The sequence below is a fragment of the Oncorhynchus tshawytscha genome, linkage group LG13 (genome assembly GCF_018296145.1).
Source record: "Oncorhynchus tshawytscha isolate Ot180627B linkage group LG13, Otsh_v2.0, whole genome shotgun sequence".
Lineage (NCBI taxonomy): Eukaryota > Metazoa > Chordata > Actinopteri > Salmoniformes > Salmonidae > Oncorhynchus > Oncorhynchus tshawytscha.
This window is the reverse complement of record NC_056441.1, coordinates 76514491-76535008: the sequence shown is the minus strand read 5'-3', so window position 1 is coordinate 76535008 and position 20518 is coordinate 76514491. Positions and strand designations below refer to the sequence as shown.

Genomic DNA, 20518 nt, shown 5'->3' with positions numbered 1-20518 from the left:
GTGTGTGTGTCGGTCTCCCTGTGTGTGTGTGTGTGTGTGTCGGTCTCCCTGTGTGTGTGTGTGTGTGTGTGTCTCCCTGTGTGTGTGTGTGTGTGTGTGTGTGTGTCGGTCTCCCTGTGTGTGTGTGTGTGTCGGTCTCCCTGTGTGTGTGTGTGTGTGTGGTCTCCCTGTGTGTGTGTGTGTGTGTGTGTGGTCTCCCTGTGTGTGTGTGTGTGTCTCCTGTGTGTCTCCCTGTGTGTGTGTGTGTGTGTGTGTGTCGGTCTCCCTGTGTGTGTGTGTGTGTGTCTCCTGTGTGTGTGTGTGTGTGTGTGTCGGTCTCCCTGTGTGTGTGTGTGTGTGTGTGTGTGTGTCCCTGTGTGTGTGTGGTCTCCCTGTGTGTGTGTGTGTGTGTGGTCTCCTGTGTGTGTGTGTGTGTCGGTCTCCCTGTGTGTGTGTGTGTGTGTGTGGTCTCCCTGTGTGTGTGTGTGTGTGTCTCCCTGTGTGTGTGTGTGTGTGTCGGTCTCCCTGTGTGTGTGTGTGTGTGTCGGTCTCCCTGTGTGTGTGTGTGTGTGTCGGTCTCCCTGTGTGTGTGTGTGTGTGTGTGTGTCGGTCTCCCTGTGTGTGTGTGTGTGTGTGTCGGTCTCCCTGTGTGTGTGTGTGTGTGTGTCGGTCTCCCTGTGTGTGTGTGTGTGTGTGTCGGTCTCCCTGTGTGTGTGTGTGTGTGTGTGTGTCGGTCTCCCTGTGTGTGTGTGTGTGTGTGTGTCGGTCTCCTGTGTGTGTGTGTGTGTGTGTCGGTCTCCTGTGTGTGTGTGTGTGTGTGTCGGTCTCCCTGTGTGTGTGTGTGTGTGTGTCGGTCTCCCTGTGTGTGTGTGTGTGTGTGTGTGTGTCGGTCTCCCTGTGTGTGTGTGTGTGTGTGTGTGTCGGTCTCCCTGTGTGTGTGTGTGTGTGTGTGTCTCCCTGTGTGTGTGTGTGTGTGTCGGTCTCCCTGTGTGTGTGTGTGTGTGTGTCGGTCTCCCTGTGTGTGTGTGTGTGTGTCGGTCTCCTGTGTGTGTGTGTGTGTGTCGGTCTCCTGTGTGTGTGTGTGTGTGTCGGTCTCCCTGTGTGTGTGTGTGTGTCGTCTCCCTGTGTGTGTGTGTGTGTGTGTCTCGGTCTCCCTGTGTGTGTGTGTGTCGGTCTCCCTGTGTGTGTGTGTGTCTCCCTGTGTGTGTGTCGGTCTCCCTGTGTGTGTGTGTGTGTGTGTGGTCTCCCTGTGTGTGTGTGTGTGTGTCGGTCTCCCTGTGTGTGTGTGTGTGTGTGTGTCCCTGTGTGTGTGTGTGTGTCTCTCCTGTGTGTGTGTGTGTGTGTGTCCTCTCCCTGTGTGTGTGTGTGTGTGTGTGTCTCCCTGTGTGTGTGTGGTCTCCCTGTGTGTGTGTGTCGGTCTCCCTGTGTGTGTGTGTGTGTGTGTGTCTCTCCCTGTGTGTGTGTGTGTGTGTGTCGTCTCCCTGTGTGTGTGTGTGTGTGTGTGTGTGTGTGTGTGTGTGTGTGTCGGTCTCCCTGTGTGTGTGTGTGTGTGTGTCTCGGTCTCCCTGTGTGTGTGTGTGTGTGTGTGTGTGTCGGTCTCCCTGTGTGTGTGTGTGTGTGTCGGTCTCCCTGTGTGTGTGTGTGTGTGTGTGTGTGGTCTCTCCTGTGTGTGTGTGTGTGTGTGTGTCGGTCTCCCTGTGTGTGTGTGTGTGTGTCGGTCTCCCTGTGTGTGTGTGTGTGTGTGTGTCGGTCTCCCTGTGTGTGTGTGTGTGTGTGTGTGTGGTCTCCCTGTGTGTGTGTGTGTGTGTGTGGTCTCCCTGTGTGTGTGTGTGTGTGTGTGTGGTCTCCCTGTGTGTGTGTGTGTGTGTCTCCCTGTGTGTGTGTGTGTGTGGTCTCCCTGTGTGTGTGTGTGTGTGTCGGTCTCCCTGTGTGTGTGTGTGTGTGTGTCCCTGTGTGTCCTGTGTGTGTGTGTGTGTGTGTCGGTCTCCCTGTGTGTGTGTGTGTGTGTGTGTCGTCTCCCTGTGTGTGTGTGTGTGTCGGTCTCCCTGTGTGTGTGTGTCCCTGTCTCTCCTGTGTGTGTGTGTGTGTGTGTCGGTCTCCCTGTGTGTGTGTGTGTGTGTGTGTGGTCTCCCTGTGTGTGTGTGTGTGTGTGTGTGGTCTCCCTGTGTGTGTGTGTGTGTGTGTCGGTCTCCCTGTGTGTGTGTGTGTGTGTGGTCTCCCTGTGTGTGTGTGTGTGTGTGTGTCTCCCCTGTGTGTGTGTGTGTGTGTGTCGGTCTCCCTGTGTGTGTGTGTGTGTGTGTGTGTGTCGGTCTCCCTGTGTGTGTGTGTGTCTCCCTGTGTGTGTGTGTGTGTGTGTGTGTGTGGTCTCCCTGTGTGTGTGTGTGTGTGTCGGTCTCCCTGTGTGTGTGTGTGTGTGTGGTCTCCCTGTGTGTCTCCTGTGTGTGTGTGGTCTCCCTGTGTGTGTGTGTGTGTCTCCCTGTGTGTGTGTGTGTGTGTGTCGGTCTCCCTGTGTGTGTGTGTGTCGGTCTCCCTGTGTGTGTGTGTGTGTCGGTCTCCCTGTGTGTGTGTGTGTGTGTGTGTCTCTCCCTGTGTGTGTGTGTGTGTGTGTGGTCTCCCTGTGTGTGTGTGTGTGTGTCGGTCTCCCTGTGTGTGTGTGTGTCTCCTGTGGTGTGTGTGTGTGTGTCGGTCTCCCTGTGTGTGTGTGTGTGTGTCTCCCTGTGTGTGTGTGTGTGTGTGTGTGTGTGTGTCGGTCTCCCTGTGTGTGTGTGTGTGTGTGTCGGTCTCCCTGTGTGTGTGTGTGTGTGTCGGTCTCCCTGTGTGTGTGTGTGTGTGTCTCCCTGTGTGTGGTCTCCTGTGTGTGTGTGTCTCCCTGTGTGTGTGTGTGTGTGTGTCGGTCTCCCTGTGTGTGTGTGTGTCGGTCTCCCTGTGTGTGTGTGTGTGTGTGTCGGTCTCCCTGGTCTCCCTGTGTGTGTGTGTGTGTGTGTCGGTCTCCCTGTGTGTGTGTGTGTGTGTGTGTGTGGTCTCCCTGTCTCCCTGTGTGTGTGTGTGTCGGTCTCCCTGTGTGTGTGTCTCCCTGTGTGTGTGTGTCGGTCTCCCTGTGTGTGTGTGTGTGTGTCTCTCCCTGTGTGTGTGTGTGTGTGTGTGTGTGTGTGTCTCCTCTCCCTGTGTGTGTGTGTGTGTCGGTCTCCCTGTGTGTGTGTGTGTGTGTGTGTGTCGGTCTCCCTGTGTGTGTGTGTGTGTGTGTGTGTCGGTCTCCCTGTGTGTGTGTGTGTGTGTGTGTCGGTCTCCCTGTGTGTGTGTGTGTGTGTCGGTCTCCCTGTGTGTGTGTGTGTGTGTGTCTCCCTGTGTCTCCCTGTGTGTGTGTCGGTCTCCCTGTGTGTGTGTGTGTGTCGGTCTCCCTGTGTGTGTGTGTGTGTGTGTCGGTCTCCCTGTGTGTGTGTGTGTGTGTGTGTGTGTCGGTCTCCCTGTGTGTGTGTGTGTGTGTGTGTGTGTGTCGGTCTCCTGTGTGTGTGTGTGTGTGTGTGTGGTCTCCTGTGTGTGTGTGTGTGTGTGTGGTCTCCTGTGTGTGTGTGTGTGTCTCCCTGTGTGTGTGTGGTCTCCTGTGTGTGTGTGTGTGTGTCGGTCTCCCTGTGTGTGTGTGGTCTCCCTGTGTGTGTGTGTGTGGTCTCCCTGTGTGTGTGTGTGTGTGTGTGTGTCTCCCTGTGTGTGTGTGTGTGTGTCGGTCTCCCTGTGTGTGTGTGTGTGTGTGTGTGTCGGTCTCCCTGTGTGTGTGTGTGTGTGTCGGTCTCCCTGTGTGTGTGTGTGTGTGTGTCGGTCTCCCTGTCTCCCTGTGTGTGTGTGTGTCGGTCTCCCTGTGTGTGTGTGTGTGTGTGTGTGTCGGTCTCCCTGTGTGTGTGTGTGTGTCGGTCTCCCTGTGTGTGTGTGTGTGTGTCGGTCTCCCTGTGTGTGTGTGTGTGTGTGGTCTCCCTGTGTGTGTGTGTGTGTGTCGGTCTCCCTGTGTGTGTGTGTGTCGGTCTCCCTGTGTGTGTGTGTGTGTGTGTCTCCCCTGTGTGTGTGTGTGTGTGTGTCGGTCTCCCTGTGTGTGTGTGTGTGTGTGTGTGTGTGTGTGTCGGTCTCCCTGTGTGTGTGTGTGTGTGTGTGTGTGTCTCCCTGTGTGTGTGTGTGTGTGTGTGTCGGTCTCCCTGTGTGTGTGTGTGTCGGTCTCCCTGTGTGTGTGTGTGTCTCCTCCCTGTGTGTGTGTGTGTGTGTGTCGGTCTCCCTGTGTGTGTGTGTGTGTCTCCCTGTGTGTGTGTGTGTGTCGGTCTCCCTGTGTGTCTCGTGTGTGTGTGTGTCGGTCTCCCTGTGTGTGTGTGTGTGTGTGGTCTCCCTGTGTGTGTGTGTGTGTCGGTCTCCCTGTGTGTGTGTGTGTGTGTGTGTGTGTGTGTGTCGGTCTCCCTGTGTGTGTGTGTGTGTGTGTGTGTGTGTCGGTCTCCCTGTGTGTGTGTGTGTGTGTGTGTCTGTGTGTGTGTGTGTGTGTGTGTCGGTCTCCCTGTGTGTGTGTGTGTGTGTGTGTGTGTGGTCTCTCCCTGTGTGTGTGTGTGTGTGTGTGTGGTCTCCCTGTGTGTGTGTGTGTGTGTGTCGGTCTCCCTGTGTGTGTGTGTGTGTGTGTGTGTGTCGGTCTCCCTGTGTGTGTGTGTGTGTGTGTGTGTGTCTCCCTGTGTGTGTGTGTGTGTGTGTCGGTCTCCCTGTGTGTGTGTGTGTGTGTCTCCCTGTGTGTGTGTGTGTCGTGTCTCCCTGTGTGTGTGTGTGTGTGTCGGTGTCCCTGTGTGTGTGTGTGTCGGTTTCCCTGTGTGTGTGTGTGTGTGTCCTGTGTGTGTCTCCCCCTGTGTGTGTGTGTGTGTGTGTGTGTGTCGGTCTCCCTGTGTGTGTGTGTGTGTCGGTCTCCCTGTGTGTGTGTGTGTGTGTGTCGGTCTCCCTGTGTGTGTGTGTGTGTGTCTCCCTGGTCTCACTGTGTGTGTGTGTGTCGGTCTCCCTGTGTGTGTGTGTGTGTGTCGGTCTCCCTGTGTGTGTGTGTGTGTGTCGGTCTCACTGTGTGTGTGTGTGTGTGTGTCGGTCTCCCTGTGTGTGTGTGTGTGTGTGTGTCGGTCTCCCTGTGTGTGTGTGTGTGTGTGTGTCGGTCTCCCTGTGTGTGTGTGTGTGTGTGTGTGGTCTCACTGTGTGTGTGTGTGTGTCGGTCTCCCTGTGTGTGTGTGTGTGTGTGTCGGTCTCCCTGTGTGTGTGTGTGTGTGTGTCGGTCTCCCTGTGTGTGTGTGTGTGTGTCGGTCTCCCTGTGTGTGTGTGTGTGTGTGTGTGTGTGTGTCGGTCTCCCTGTGTGTGTGTGTGTGTGTGTCGGTCTCCCTGTGTGTGTGTGTGTGTGTGTCGGTCTTCCCTGTGTGTGTGTGTGTGTGTCGGTCTCCCTGTGTGTGTGTGTGTGTCGGTCTCCCTGTGTGTGTGTGTGTGTGTGTCGGTCTCCCTGTGTGTGTGTGTGTGTGTGTCGGTCTCCCTGTGTGTGTGTGTGTGTGTGTCGGTCTCCCTGTGTGTGTGTGTGTGTGTGTGTCGGTCTCCCTGTGTGTGTGTGTGTGTGTGTGTCGGTCTCCCTGTGTGTGTGTGTGTGTGTCGGTCTCCCTGTGTGTGTGTGTGTGTGTGTCGGTCTCCCTGTGTGTGTGTGTGTGTGTGTCGGTCTCCCTGTGTGTGTGTGTGTGTCTGTGTGTGTGTGTGGTCTCCCTGTGTGTGTGTGTGTGTGTGTGTCGGTCTCCCTGTGTGTGTGTGTGTGTCCCTGTGTGTGTGTGTGTGTCGGTCTCCCTGTGTGTGTGTGTGTGTGTGTCGGTCTCCCTGTGTGTGTGTGTGTGTGTCGGTCTCCCTGTGTGTGTGTGTGTGTGTGTGTCGGTCTCCCTGTGTGTGTGTGTGTGTGTGTCGGTCTCCCTGTGTGTGTGTGTGTGTGTGTGTGTGTCGGTCTCCCTGTGTGTGTGTGTGTGTGTGTCGGTCTCCCTGTGTGTGTGTGTGTGGTCTCCCTGTGTGTGTGTGTGTGTGTCGGTCTCCCTGTGTGTGTGTGTGTGTGTCGGTCTCCCTGTGTGTGTGTGTGTGTGTGTCGGTCTCCCTGTGTGTGTGTGTGTGTCGGTCTCCCTGTGTGTGTGTGTGTGTGTGTGTGGTCTCCCTGTGTGTGTGTGTGTGTGTGGTCTCCCCTGTGTGTGTGTGTGTGTGTGTGTGTCTCGGTCTCCCTGTGTGTGTGTGTGTGTGTGTCGGTCTCCCTGTGTGTGTGTGTGTGTGTGTGTGTGTGTGTGTGTGGTCTCCCTGTGTGTGTGTGTGTGTGTGTGTCGGTCTCCCTGTGTGTGTGTGTGTGTGTGTGTGTGTGTGTGTGTGTGTGTGTCGGTCTCCCTGTGTGTGTGTGTGTGTGTGTGTGGGTCGGTCTCCCTGTGTGTGTGTGTGTGTGTGTGTGTCGGTCTCCCTGTGTGTGTGTGTGTGTCTCCTGTGTGTGTGTGTGTGTGTCGGTCTCCCTGTGTGTGTGTGTGTGTGTCGGTCTCCCTGTGTGTGTGTGTGGTCTCCCTGTGTGTGTGTGTGTGTGTCTGTCTCCCTGTGTGTGTGTGTGTCGGTCTCCCTGTGTGTGTGTCGGTCTCCCTGTGTGTGTGTGTGTGGTCTCCCTGTGTGTGTGTGTCGGTCTCCCTGTGTGTGTGTGTGTGTGTCGGTCTCCCTGTGTGTGTGTGTCGTCTCCCTGTGTGTGTGTGTGTGTGTGTCGGTCTCCCTGTGTGTGTGTGTGTGTGTGTGTGTGTGTGTGTCGGTCTCCCTGTGTGTGTGTGTGTGTGTGTGTGTCTCCCTGTGTGTGTGTGTCTCCCTGTGTGTCGGTCTCCCTGTGTGTGTGTGTGTGTGGTCTCCCCTGTGTGTGTGTGTGTGTCGGTCTCCCTGTGTGTGTGTGTGTGTGTGTCGGTCTCCCTGTGTGTGTGTGTGTGTGTGTGTGTGTGTGTCGGTCTCCCTGTGTGTGTGTGTGTCGGTCTCCCTGTGTGTGTGTGTGTGTGTTGTGTGTGTGTGTCGGTCTCCCTGTGTGTGTGTGTGTGTGTCGTCTCCCTGTGTGTGTGTGTGTGTGTGTGGTCTCCCTGTGTGTGTGTGTGTCGGTCTCCCTGTGTGTGTGTGTGTGTGTCGGTCTCCCTGTGTGTGTGTGTGTGTCGGTCTCCCTGTGTGTGTGTGTGTGTGTGTGTCGGTCTCCTGTGTGTGTGTGTGTGTGTGTCGGTCTCCCTGTGTGTGTGTGTGTGTGTCGGTCTCCCTGTGTGTGTGTGTGTGTGTGTGTGTCGGTCTCCCTGTGTGTGTGTGTGTGTGTGTGTCGGTCTCCCTGTGTGTGTGTGTGTGTGTGTGTGTGTGTGTGTGTCGGTCTCCCTGTGTGTGTGTGTGTGTGTGTGTGTGTGTTCGGTCTCCCTGTGTGTGTGTGTGTGTGTGTGTGTCGGTCTCCCTGTGTGTGTGTGTGTGTGTGTGTGTGTCGGTCTCCCTGTGTGTGTGTGTGTGTGTGTGTGTGTCGGTCTCCCTGTGTGTGTGTGTGTGTGTGTCGGTCTCCCTGTGTGTGTGTGTGTGTGTGTGTGTGTGTGTGTGTGTGTGTCGGTCTCCCTGTGTGTGTGTGTGTGTGTGTCGGTCTCCCTGTGTGTGTGTGTGTGTGTGTGTGTGTGTGTGTGTGTGGTCTCCCTGTGTGTGTGTGTGTGTGTGTGTGTCTCCCTGTGTGTGTGTGTGTCTCTCCCTGTGTGTGTGTGTGTGTCGGTCTCCCTGTGTGTGTGTGTGTCGGTCTCCCTGTGTGTGTGTGTGTGTGGTCTCCCTGTGTGTGTGTGTGTGTCGGTCTCCCTGTGTGTGTGTGTGTGTCGGTCTCCCTGTGTGTGTGTGTGTGTGTGGTCTCCCTGTGTGTGTGTGTGTGTGTGTCGGTCTCCCTGTGTGTGTGTGTGTGTGTCGGTCTCCCTGTGTGTGTGTGTGTGTGTGTCGGTCTCCCTGTGTGTGTGTGTGGTGTGTGTGTGTGTGTGTGTGTCGGTCTCCTGTGTGTGTGTGTGTGTGTGTCGGTCTCCCTGTGTGTGTGTGTGTGTGTGTGTGGTCTCCCTGTGTGTGTGTGTGTGTCGGTCTCCCTGTGTGTGTGTGTGTGTGTGTGTGTGTGTGTGTGTCGGTCTCCCTGTGTGTGTGTGTGTGTGTGTGTGTGTGTGTGTGTGTGTGTGGTCTCCCTGTGTGTGTGTGTGTGTGTCGGTCTCCCTGTGTGTGTGTGTGTGTGTCGGTCTCCTGTGTGTGTGTGTGTGTCGGTCTCCCTGTGTGTGTGTGTGTGTCGGTCTCCCTGTGTGTGTGTGTGTGTCGGTCTCCCTGTGTGTGTGTGTGTGTGTCTCCTGTGTGTGTGTGTGTGTCGGTCTCCCTGTGTGTGTGTGTCGGTCTCCCTGTGTGTGTGTGTGTGTGTCGGTCTCCCTGTGTGTGTGTGTGTATCGGTCTCTCTGTCTGGGTCTGTCTCTGTTTGTCTGTGTGTCTGAGTCTCTGAAACACACACTGACAGAGACAGACCCAGACAGACAAGAGACACACAGAGACACAGACATAGACAGACAGTTTGTGTGTGTCGGTCTCTGTCTCTCTGGGTCTGTCTCTGTATGTCTCTGTCTGTCTCTGTCTGTCTCTGTCTTTCTTTGTCTGTCTGTGTGTGTTTCTGTCTGTGTCTATGTCTCTCAGTCTGTATGTGTGTGTCTCTGTCTGTGTGCGTGTTTGTCTCTCTGTCTGGGTCTGTTTGTCTGTCTGTGTCTCTGTCTGTCTGGGTCTGTCTGTGTCTCTGTGTGTCTCTGTCTGTCTGGGTCTGTCTCTGTGTGTGTCTGTCAGTGTCTGTGTGTTTCTGTCTGGGTTTGTCTGTCTGAGTCTCTCTGTCTGTTTGAGTCTCTCTCTCTCTGTCTGGGTAAGACTGTCTGGGTCTGTCTCTGTTTGTGTGTGTGTGTGTCTGTCTGGGTCTGTGTCTGTCTGTGTGTTTTTGTCTGTCTGTGTGTCTCTGTGTGTGTGTCTCTGTCTGTTTGGGTCTGTCTCTGTCCGGGTCTGTCTGTGTCTATGTGTGTGTGTGTGTGTGTGTGTGTGTCTCTCTGTCAGTCTGTTTGGGTCTATCTCTCTGTCTCTGTCTCCGTCTGGGTTTGTCTGTCCGGGTCTGTCTGTGTGTGTATCTCTGTCTGTGTCTGTATGTTTCTCTGTGTCTTTTTGGGTCTGTCTGGGTTTGTCTGTGTGTGTCTCTTTCTGTGTGTGTCTCTTTCTGTTTGTCTGTCTCTGTTTTCTGTGTCTGTCTGTCTCTGTCTTTATCCCTCAATCTCTCCTACTCTTCTCCAGCTCTCTCTATCTCTCTTGCAGTCTACATCTGTCTCTGTATGTGTCTGCTCCTCTCTCATTAGTGGGCTGTACCCCAGGCTGAGAGGTCAGTGTTATTAGCTTGTTAACTGAACCACCTGTTGTCTGCTGAATGCAGACCAGCTGTCTGCCCAATGCCGCCATCTCACACACCCTGCTTGATGTGGCGGTAAGAAGGCAGGGGCTCCTGGCACTGTGGCTTTGGTCAGGTCTCTTAGATCAGTGGAGTTTTGGCATGTTACTTCTCTGGCTCTGAAGCAACTCAGTCACTGTTGGAGTCTTGGCCGGTTGGCCCTGTTACGGAGTTCGTGGTTTGAGGGCAATGTGTCTGGTATGTTTTGTTGTGAGTGAGGCAAGGTTCTTGGACATATATCCAAACAGGAGAGGCCCTTGCCAACTTTTTATTGTGATTTAGATGTATCCACTTACTCTGACACCTAAAGTTACATTCATGTTGGCTGTGTGCTTTCATTAGTCTAATAGTTTATTTTGTATGCATAATCAGTGCATCAGAAATCAGCTCGTTGAAATGTTCACCATCCCTCTGTGTCTGTTAGCCTTGTTGGCGCTGCAATTGTTCTCAATTCGCTGCCAGACGAAGTCATGAATCACCAAGTCAAACAGCAGTCCGACAACTTATCAGTCGCATCAGGAGGAGAGGTAACAAGCCCCTGTCAAGAACTGATCAGTCACTACCAAGCTGGGGAGAGGAAAAGAAAAATACATCTGTTCATTGAATATGTATGTGACTGACAGCCAGCTTTAAACCTGTTCAAATGAAACTGTTACCCAATTTAGAAAGCATCTATATTTTCTTGACGTGAGGTGGGAAAGAGGGTGAGGGTGAGAGGGAATAAAAGAAAGAGGGAAAGGGAGGTAGGTGCGAGTGTCTGGGGTTCTAATTATGCCACGGTCTCTTTATGTGAAGGTTTGGTGATGAATGCCAATCATTAATCCCTCTGCCCAGATCAAGATGCGTTCCTGGGGCAGAGAGCGGAGAGCAGTCTGTGTGTGGTACTTAGTAGTGATAATGTTTCCTGCCACCCTGCCATGCAGCATCCCCACGGGGCACGAGCCAAACGGCAGCACCTAAAACATCCAACACCCACCCTCCCAGTCACCCAGCATACCAACTCTCCTCATCCCCAGCAAAAGTCTGATTCCTCCCAAAGCTGAGTTGTTTGGTAAACGTCTGGGGTTAACGTAGGTCACCATGTATAATGTAATCAGAGACCTCCTAGCTGCTCAGTTATCCTTCTCTCTGCCAAGGATTTGTTATTCAACAGAAGGATGATGCTTTTCATCATTTCGTGGCTTTTTCAGATCTCAATACTTAGTTTTTCGGGGCACTCTTTCCAGGCTCTTAATTTTTTTTAACCTTTATTTTACTAGGCAAGTCAGTTAAGAACAAATTCTTATTTTCAATGACGGCCTAGGAACAGTGGGTTAACTTGCCTGTTCAAGGGCAGAACGACAGATTTTGTACGGGGATTTCAGCTCGGGGATTTGAACTTGCAACCTTTCGGTTACTAGTCCAACGCTCTAACCACTAGGCTACACTGCCGCCCTGATTATTCAGGATAATGTTTTTATTTGTGTTGTATTACATTATACAGCATTCCTGTTTTCTTGACAATGTGCTCTCCCTCTGTGTATGTGGCAGGTTCTTCCTCTAGAGAACCAGATGAAGGAACCGAAGCGGTTCCCCACAGCTCTGAACATCGGGATGGGTATCACCATCGTCCTCTACGTTGTCTTGGCAACGCTGGGCTACCTCCACTTTGGTGACGACATCAAAGGAAGCATAACCCTTAACCTTCCTCACAATGCTTGGTAAGCCCCATCACATAAACAGGTACATGGTAGTACATGGTGTAGATGGCTGGGTGGCTGTTCTTTTTTAAAGGAACAAATTGACCTGCTCTGTCTCCCAGTACAAGGTTTCTCTGATGCTGTAGAGTACAGAGAGGTTAGGGCGGCCGTCTCAGTACTATGGTGACGGTTTTGTGGGTGTGTACAGTGTGTTTGTGGTCAATGTTCGACTGTGTTGTGTGTGTGTGTGTGGTTACTTTAGGTTTAATTATGATTTGCGTGTGTGTCAGTATTATATGCTGTCTCTAGACTTGGGCAGTATCCACATTGTCCTACCTTCATACCAACCAACATTTGGTAATGCTTAACACAACAGGTGCTTTTTTCAAACCCCATTGAGCCTCTGTAATCCGAGGTAACAATTACATGTAAAATTCCAGAGCGAATGCTAGCTAAATGCTAACCAGCGCAATGCGATAATATTATGCAGTCTGACAAACTATTTGCAGGACAGACATCCCAGCTCAAACTTATACAAGTATCTCAAAAATGCTACTCACAGTTTTCTGTGTGCATAAAACCTATATTTTACCAAGAAAAGCTTGTTTCTAGAAGAAACTAAATTAACTATCCAAATGTACAATTGAAGTACATTTAGCACATTTTAGACAGTTAACTTAATAGGTAGTCTAGCGGTTAAGAGCATTGGACCAGTAATTAAAAGGTTGCTGGTTTGAATCCTCAAGCCGACTAGGTGAACAATTTGTCGATGTGCCCTTGAGCAAGGCACTTAACCCTAATTGCTCCTGTAAGTCGCTCTGGAAAAGAGTGTCTGCTAAATGACTCAAATGTAAATGTAAAATAAGATGTCTTGTTGACAAATATTTTAAAGTTGTGAATTCCATACTGTAACTAGGTCAACTGGCGCATGCTGCACCACAGTGAGTGACTCACAAGGTGCTGGTCTCTCATTGTGTGCTTGTAAACAAATAGCACATGACTGGGGACTACTGGTAAGGTTCATAATGTAAAATAATGTGATGGGTGAAATGAAGAACGCAATCTGCTTCATCTGCTTATGTATTATACAAGTTGACTGCAGGTATTTACTTAAAAAGGAGCTACAAATATTCACATTTATTAAAAAACTTCAAAGAAATCGTTTCAACGGTATTGACTGTATTGATAAACAATCTCCTGGCTATTTTCAAGTTCCCCGGTATACCGTCCAAGCCTAGTATCGATGTAGTGTGTCTCTGTGATATGTCCTTTTGTCTTCTTTGTTTGAGTTTATGTGAAATGTGGGTGTCAGTTACCATGTTGTATTACTGTAGAGGTCAGCTCAGTGTAACATGACTAGACGAGGTATGCCATGTTGTATTACTGTAGAGGTCAGCTCAGTGTAACATGACTAGATGAGGTATGCCATGGTGAGTTACCATGTTGTATTACTGTAGAGGTCAGCTCAGTGTAACATGACTAGATGAGGTATGCCATGTTGTATTACTGTAGAGGTCAGCTCAGTGTAACATGACTAGATGAGGTATGCCATGGTGAGTTACCATGTTGTATTACTGTAGAGGTCAGCTCAGTGTAACATGACTAGATGAGGTATGCCATGGTGTATTACTGTAGAGGTCAGCTCAGTGTAACATGACTAGACGAGGTATGCCATGGTGAGTTATCATGTTGTATTACTGTAGAGGTCAGCTCAGTGTAACATGACTAGATGAGGTATGCCATGGTGAGTTACCATGTTGTATTACTGTAGAGGTCAGCTCAGTGTAACATGACTAGACGAGGTATGCCATGGTGAGTTACCATGTTGTATTACTGTAGAGGTCAGCTCAGTGTAACATGACTAGACGAGGTATGCCATGTTGTATTACTGTAGAGGTCAGCTCAGTGTAACATGACTAGATGAGGTATGCCATGGTGAGTTACCATGTTGTATTACTGTAGAGGTCAGCTCAGTGTAACATGACTAGATGAGGTATGCCATGGTGTATTACTGTAGAGGTCAGCTTAGTGTAACATGACTAGACGAGGTATGCCATGTTGTATTACTGTAGAGGTCAGCTCAGTGTAACATGACTATGCCATGGTGAGGTATGCCATGTTGTATTACTGTAGAGGTCAGCTCAGTGTAACATGACTAGACGAGGTATGCCATGTTGTATTACTGTAGAGGTCAGCTCAGTGTAACATGACTAGACGAGGTATGCCATGTTGTATTACTGTAGAGGTCAGCTCAGTGTAACATGACTAGATGAGGTATGCCATGGTGTAGGTATGCCATGTTGTATAGAGGTCAGCTCAGTGTAACATGACTAGGCGAGGTACTGTAGAGGTCAGCTCAGTGTAACATGACTAGACGAGGTATGCCATGGTATGCCATGTTGTATTACTGTAGAGGTCAGCTCAGTGTAACATGACTAGACGAGGTATGCCATGTTGTATTACTGTAGAGGTCAGCTCAGTGTAACATGACTAGACGGTATGCCATGTATGCCATGTTGTATTACTGTAGAGGTCAGCTCAGTGTAACATGACTAGACGAGGTATGCCATGTTGTATTACTGTAGAGGTCAGCTCAGTGTAACATGACTAGACGAGGTATGCCATGTTGTATTACTGTAGAGGTCAGCTCAGTGTAACATGACTAGACGAGGTATGCCATGTTGTATTACTGTAGAGGTCAGCTCAGTGTAACATGACTAGACGAGGTATGCCATGTTGTATTACTGTAGAGGTCAGCTCAGTGTAACATGACTAGACGAGGTATGCCATGTTGTATTACTGTAGAGGTCAGCTCAGTGTAACATGACTAGACGAGGTATGCCATGTTGTATTACTGTAGAGGTCAGCTCAGTGTAACATGACTAGACGAGGTATGCCATGTTGTATTACTGTAGAGGTCAGCTCAGTGTAACATGACTAGACGAGGTATGCCATGTTGTATTACTGTAGAGGTCAGCTCAGTGTAACATGACTAGACGAGGTATGCCATGTTGTATTACTGTAGAGGTCAGCTCAGTGTAACATGACTAGACGAGGTATGCCATGTTGTATTACTGTAGAGGTCAGCTCAGTGTAACATGACTAGACGAGGTATGCCATGTTGTATTACTGTAGAGGTCAGCTCAGTGTAACATGACTAGACGAGGTATGCCATGTTGTATTACTGTAGAGGTCAGCTCAGTGTAACATGACTAGACGAGGTATGCCATGTTGTATTACTGTAGAGGTCAGCTCAGTGTAACATGACTAGACGAGGTATGCCATGTTGTATTACTGTAGAGGTCAGCTCAGTGTAACATGACTAGATGAGGTATGCCAGGTTGCATTACTGTAGAGGTCAGCTCAGTGTAACATGACTAGATGAGGTATGCTATGGTGTATTACTGTAGAGGTCAGCTCAGTGTAACATGACCAGATATGCCATGGTGAGTTACCATGTTGTATTACTGTATAGGTCAGCTCAGTGTAACATGACTAGACGAGGTATGCCATGGTGAGTTATCATGTTGTATTACTGTAGAGGTCAGCTCAGTGTAACATGACTAGATGAGGTATGCCATGGTGAGTTATCATGTTGTATTACTGTAGAGGTCAGCTCAGTGTAACATGACTAGATGAGGTATGCCATGGTGAGTTACCATGTTGTGTTACTGTAGAGGTCAGCTCAATGTAACATGACCAGATGAGGTATGCCATGGTGTATTACTGTATAGGTCAGCTCAGTGTAACATGACTAGATGAGGTATGCCATGGTGAGTTACCATGTTGTGTTACTGTAGAGGTCAGCTCAATGTAACATGACCAGATGAGGTATGCCATGGTGTATTACTGTAGAGGTCAGCTCAGTGTAACATGACTAGATGAGGTATGCCATGGTGAGTTACCATGTTGTGTTACTGTAGAGGTCAGCTCAATGTAACATGACCAGATGAGGTATGCCATGGTGTATTACTGTAGAGGTCAGCTCAGTGTAACATGACCAGATATGCCATGGTGAGTTACCATGTTGTATTACTGTAGAGGTCAGCTCAGTGTAACATGACTAGACGAGGTATGCCATGGTGTATTACTGTATAGGTCAGCTCAGTGTAACATGAGTAGATGAGGTATGCCATGTTGTATTACTGTAGAGGTCAGCTCAGTGTAACATGACTAGATGAGGTATGCCATGGTGAGTTACCATGTTGTATTACTGTAGAGGTCAGCTCAGTGTAACATGACTAGACGAGATATGCCATGGTGAGTTATCATGTTGTATTACTGTAGAGGTCAGCTCAGTGTAACATGACTAGACGAGGTATGCCATGGTGAGTTACCATGTTGTATTACTGTAGAGGTCAGCTCAGTGTAACATGACTAGACGAGGTATGCCATGGTGAGTTACCATGTTGTATTACTGTAGAGGTCAGCTCAGTGTAACATGACTAGACGAGGTATGCCATGGTGAGTTACCATGTTGTATTACTGTAGAGGTCAGCTCAGTGTAACATGACTAGACGAGGTATGCCATGGTGAGTTACCATGTTGTATTACTGTAGAGGTCAGCTCAGTGTAACATGACTAGACGAGGTATGCCATGGTGTTTTACTGTATAGGTCAGCTCAGTGTAACATGAGTAGATGAGGTATGCCATGTTGTATTACTGTAGAGGTCAGCTCAGTGTAACATGACTAGATGAGGTATGCCATGGTGAGTTACCATGTTGTATTACTGTAGAGGTCAGCTCAGTGTAACATGACTAGATGAGGTATGCCATGGTGTATTACTGTATAGGTCAGCTCAGTGTAACATGACTAGACGAGGTATGCCATGGTGTATTACTGTAGAGGTCAGCTCAGTGTAACATGACTAGACGAGGTATGCCATGGTGAGTTACCATGTTGTATTACTGTATAGGTCAGCTCAGTGTAACATGACTAGACGAGGTATGCCATGGTGAGTTACCATGGTGTATTACTGTAGAGGTCAGCTCAGTGTAACATGACCAGATGAGGTATGCCATGTCGTATTACTGTAGAGGTCAGCTCAGTGTAACATGACTAGACGAGGTATATGCCATGGTGAGTTACCATGTTGAAGACCAGTAGAGGTCTGCGGGGGACTGATTTATTCATCCCGCTCCCACCCGCACCTGCAGCCACACCCCGCCCGCTTCTGGTGGCTTTCTGTCTAACACCCACCCCAGTACCGCAATAACTGGTCCTGAACCCAACCATAGTACTGCAATGTTATTTTAGGTGTATGTGACACATCTCACTTGCCAGCCATGGTCCCAGCAATTTTGCGCCCTATAGGCAATATCAAGATGCACAAAAATAAACTAAGAAATAGGTTAAATTACCAGAGATTCTCATGTGACCCATTATATTAGGCGATCGGTAATACTGGGCTACATCAGCCAATAGGATAGACTTAGTTTTAGTTGAGTTGAGTAGGAGTTGGAGAGACTTTTCAGCTACATTTATAGCCTACTACCTTTTTAGGAGTGGGACAATTTTCAAACTGAGACAAATATTGGTGATCAATATTTATTTCTAGACGATGTAGTAAACTATAGCCTAATCATATTTCGGAAGTCCATTTCCTTGGAAAGATTACTACCTTGTGTTTCTCTGCCCATGCATAGGCTATAGCAGTGGTTCCCAAACTAGGGGTTGCCTCATATGAAAATGGGGTAGAGGGAGAATTTACAATCATGAAAAAAATATACAAAAAAAGTAGATAGACAATATTATAATATCTCAAAATCATTGAAATGTGGTTAACCTTAAAATCAAAATTACAATTATTAAAAGATAAAATTCTACCAGCACCTTAGATCATGGGAAAGTGGCGCACTTAAATAATTCCCACGGTGAATGGATGGGCCCGCTACGCTATGGAACTTCACACTATTGCAGAGACTTTACTTTGATATTACTGGAAGCAATTTATATTGTGAAAACAATGTGTGGGGAGGCAGAGGCACAGAAACTCACATCAATACCTTTGTCAAATAACACTGTTTATCAAATAGTATTTATTTCTAGCAATCAAGAGGAAACTCTGATTGAACGACAAAAAAAAATCCCCTGTTTATGCTCTCCAACTGGACGTTAGCTGTCAGGGCTGAGATGCCCATGCATTGACTTTTGTTATATATACATGTCGGGGGGGGGGGGTGTTATTCACGAGCACATATTGTTCTGTCTCACGATTACTGAGCATGAAACGGCACAAGGCATGTTCAGTGGCTATGATGACGAGAAATGGATTCCATGGGATTGAATGGTGGGCTTTTGCACAGATGTTGCTCCATCTTTGCAGGGCAGGCCTCTGCACCCTAAGTGTCCCACATGAGTGATGACCGCTCACCTCCAATGCTTGGAAGAGCACTTTAGAACTAACTACTTGCCAATCTGTTTGACTGTGATCCTGATTTAGTTGACATGCCGGTAATTGAAATTTAACTGGGAATTGAAGTGTCATGTGACCGAATGCATTCACGGGTCACAACGGAGGAGTTTTGGTTTCTGGCTCAAAGGGAATAAATACCCTGCTGTCTCCCTCTGAGCATAAATGCCACGTTTAAAACAGCCGGGAACTTGGAAGTCGGAAATCTCCAACTTGAGAGCATTCAAGAAAACTGTGAAGTTGGGGGAAAAAATTAGCTTTGACTGGGAAAAATCAATTTAAACAGTCATCCAACTCGGAAATCCAACTTGGGAACTCTGGTCTTTTTCTAGAGCTCCGACTTTCCGACCTGAAGATATCTGACGTCATGATTTCACCTCTTATTTTTTCCCAGTTGTCTTGAACGCACCATACAAATCATGGTACCCTTCACCAGTTCATATCATCTGTGTGAAGCTATGAATTAGTGCTCTCGTCTGCGTTAAAGCCAAATATCGGATATAAGCATTACACATGGTTGGGGTCGCGAGACTTTTCAGATATCAATCTGTGGTCATGGGACAAAATAGTTTGGGAACCCCTGGGCTGTATCCTACTCCAGTTAATTGAGACCACACACGCACCAGATCTTGCACGTATGGCTACTGAACTTAAAATCAGATTTTATTGATCACATACACATATTTAGCAGATGTTATTGTGAGTGTAGCGGAATGCTTGTGTTCTCAGCTCCGACAATGCAGTAATATTCAACAATTCTCAACAATACACACAAATCTAGAAGTTAAATAATGGAATCAAGAAATATATCAATAGTTAGAGCACTGACTATGCTTTTGGGTCCTACTGTGTCTCTGACAATGAATGGACTTCATAAACCTAAATATAAATAATTGATAATTGTGCACAACTTCAGTATTACTTACTAAAACTGTTACACTAAGGTTTTTATTATTTTATTTTGTTAAGATATTTGGCTCTTGCTGTAGTACTGTAGGCCACCTCCGACCAGTCACGTTGTACAGTGGGGCAACAGTCTAAGTGACCGGCCTCGACTGGGAGACCCATAAGATGACTAGGTTTTTCTCCCTTTAAAAACAGAAATAAGTCATCCTAAATTTCTAACTGGCTTTATTTACAAATTAGTAACAATGTCTCACCCTATGTTCAAGAATGGCCTTTTTTCCTCACTCATTTTACGTTATTTGAAAAACGAAGTCATCTCAAATATTTAAGGGGCATTGCACTAATAATGGCGCTGACTAGGGGAAACGTTCCCGCTGTTTTGTTCTTAGTGCCAGTCTGCACGTTTGAACTAAAACAATGTAACTAATAATGGCATCTTTATGCTTTCATTAATAAAATAATGATAAACATATGTATTTTGAAATAATTTTTTATGTAGTTATGGATCCATAACAAATTACTATGGGAATAAATATCACTGAATTACAGAAATATCCTCCAATCCTCTATATGTAATTATTGTCAGAGAGTCACGTCATTTTTTTGGGATATATTGTAGGCCTACCGTAGACAACATGAGTCTCACTAGTGTTGAGTAATCTGCTGTTAAAAGTAGTGTAGGTCTTATTTATTTAAAGAGCATATTGAAGTTAGAAGCAATAGTCTACTACTATTTTAGCACCGTTTCGCGCTGCTCTGAGACACGCATGGGGACTGGTCTTCATAAATCAATAAGATTTTTATTTTCACTGAATCTCTGTTTGGGTGTTGGTTAGACTACAATTGTAAAATTAGGGGGTAGAAATGTTATGCTCTTAGTGTAACCTTTATTTAACTAGGCAAGTCAGTTAAGAACAAATTCTTATTTACAAGGACAGCCTACTCCTTCCTCCCCGTCGGTAATTGAACCCCGGTCACGGGGATTCTATAGCTAATTAGCCCAGTACTGTACTCCCGACCGTCACGCTGTACAGCGCCATATTTTCCACTCCATCATAACAGAGACCCAGAGAGTTTTCCGTTTTCCTTGGAATAGAAACACCATATATTAATCAAATTAATCCCAACTCTTAAAGTAATTGGAATGGTAGATACAAATTATTTGGAACATTACAATAAAGAATATAAACAAAATGCTTTGTTTTTATTTATAGTACAGCTGATGGCATTTTGAAAACAGGTTTTCAAACACTTGTAGCCCGATTAGCAGGACAATAGACTCTTTATAACCCGGCTACTGTAGGTGGGAACATCCCCCTACCTGCAATGTATTCAATGCTTAAGTACTCTGAAGTGTTACATTTCTAACTCAAAACAGCAGTACAGTATTTCTTCATCTTTGTTTTCATTAATAAAATAATGATAAAAATACTTTTTTTAAATGCTGATGTTTATTTAGTTATGGGCCCATAATGAATTACTATGGGAATAAATATCAGTGAATTACAGAAATATTGGGACAACATTGTCTAATGAATGCAAACAAATTGTTGCTTACTGGAAAATACTCTTTCAAACACATGGTCACGTTGTACAGCGTCATTATGGCTATTAGCAGGACTATATTTTGGCCTTTCAAAATATTAATTTGGCCTTTATTCAGATTAAAATCGCTCACTATTTTTTTTGCAAACAAAATAATCTCTAAATAATCATATAGAGACAAGCATGGAGAAACTAAAATGTTCAATTAAATTCTAAAGATATGTGTTGAATATATAAGTGATGTCTGCTAAATAATCAAGCTATGTTTTTCACAGAAATAAATAATTCTAATAAACAATCTGTTTTTTTATTTACAAATTAGTGTGAATGTCTTACCCCATGTTCAATAATTGCCCTTTTCTCGCTCACTCTAGTTTTAATGAAAATGAAATCTCCAAATGATCATTACTTATTAAACAAAGCTATTGTTTTATTATTATTAATTTAGTTATATAAAAGCCCCTTAGGATCTGTGAGAATATCTGAGAATATCTAACTGAAAATGCCCCTTAGATATTAA

The 20518-nt window shown here is 47.5% G+C and overlaps 1 protein-coding gene across 6 annotated transcripts in view; it reads left to right on the top strand.

Annotated features, from left to right (window-relative positions):
- Positions 1-20518, top strand: part of LOC112265705 (proton-coupled amino acid transporter 4) — a 257307-nt gene that overhangs the window by 62483 nt on the left and 174306 nt on the right. For all 6 annotated transcript variants that reach the window (XM_024443256.2, XM_042296363.1, XM_024443258.2 and 3 more), the window contains one exon: positions 10985-11154. In XM_024443256.2, the coding sequence (XP_024299024.2) occupies positions 10985-11154 (170 nt within the window). The remainder of the gene's footprint in view (positions 1-10984; positions 11155-20518) is intronic.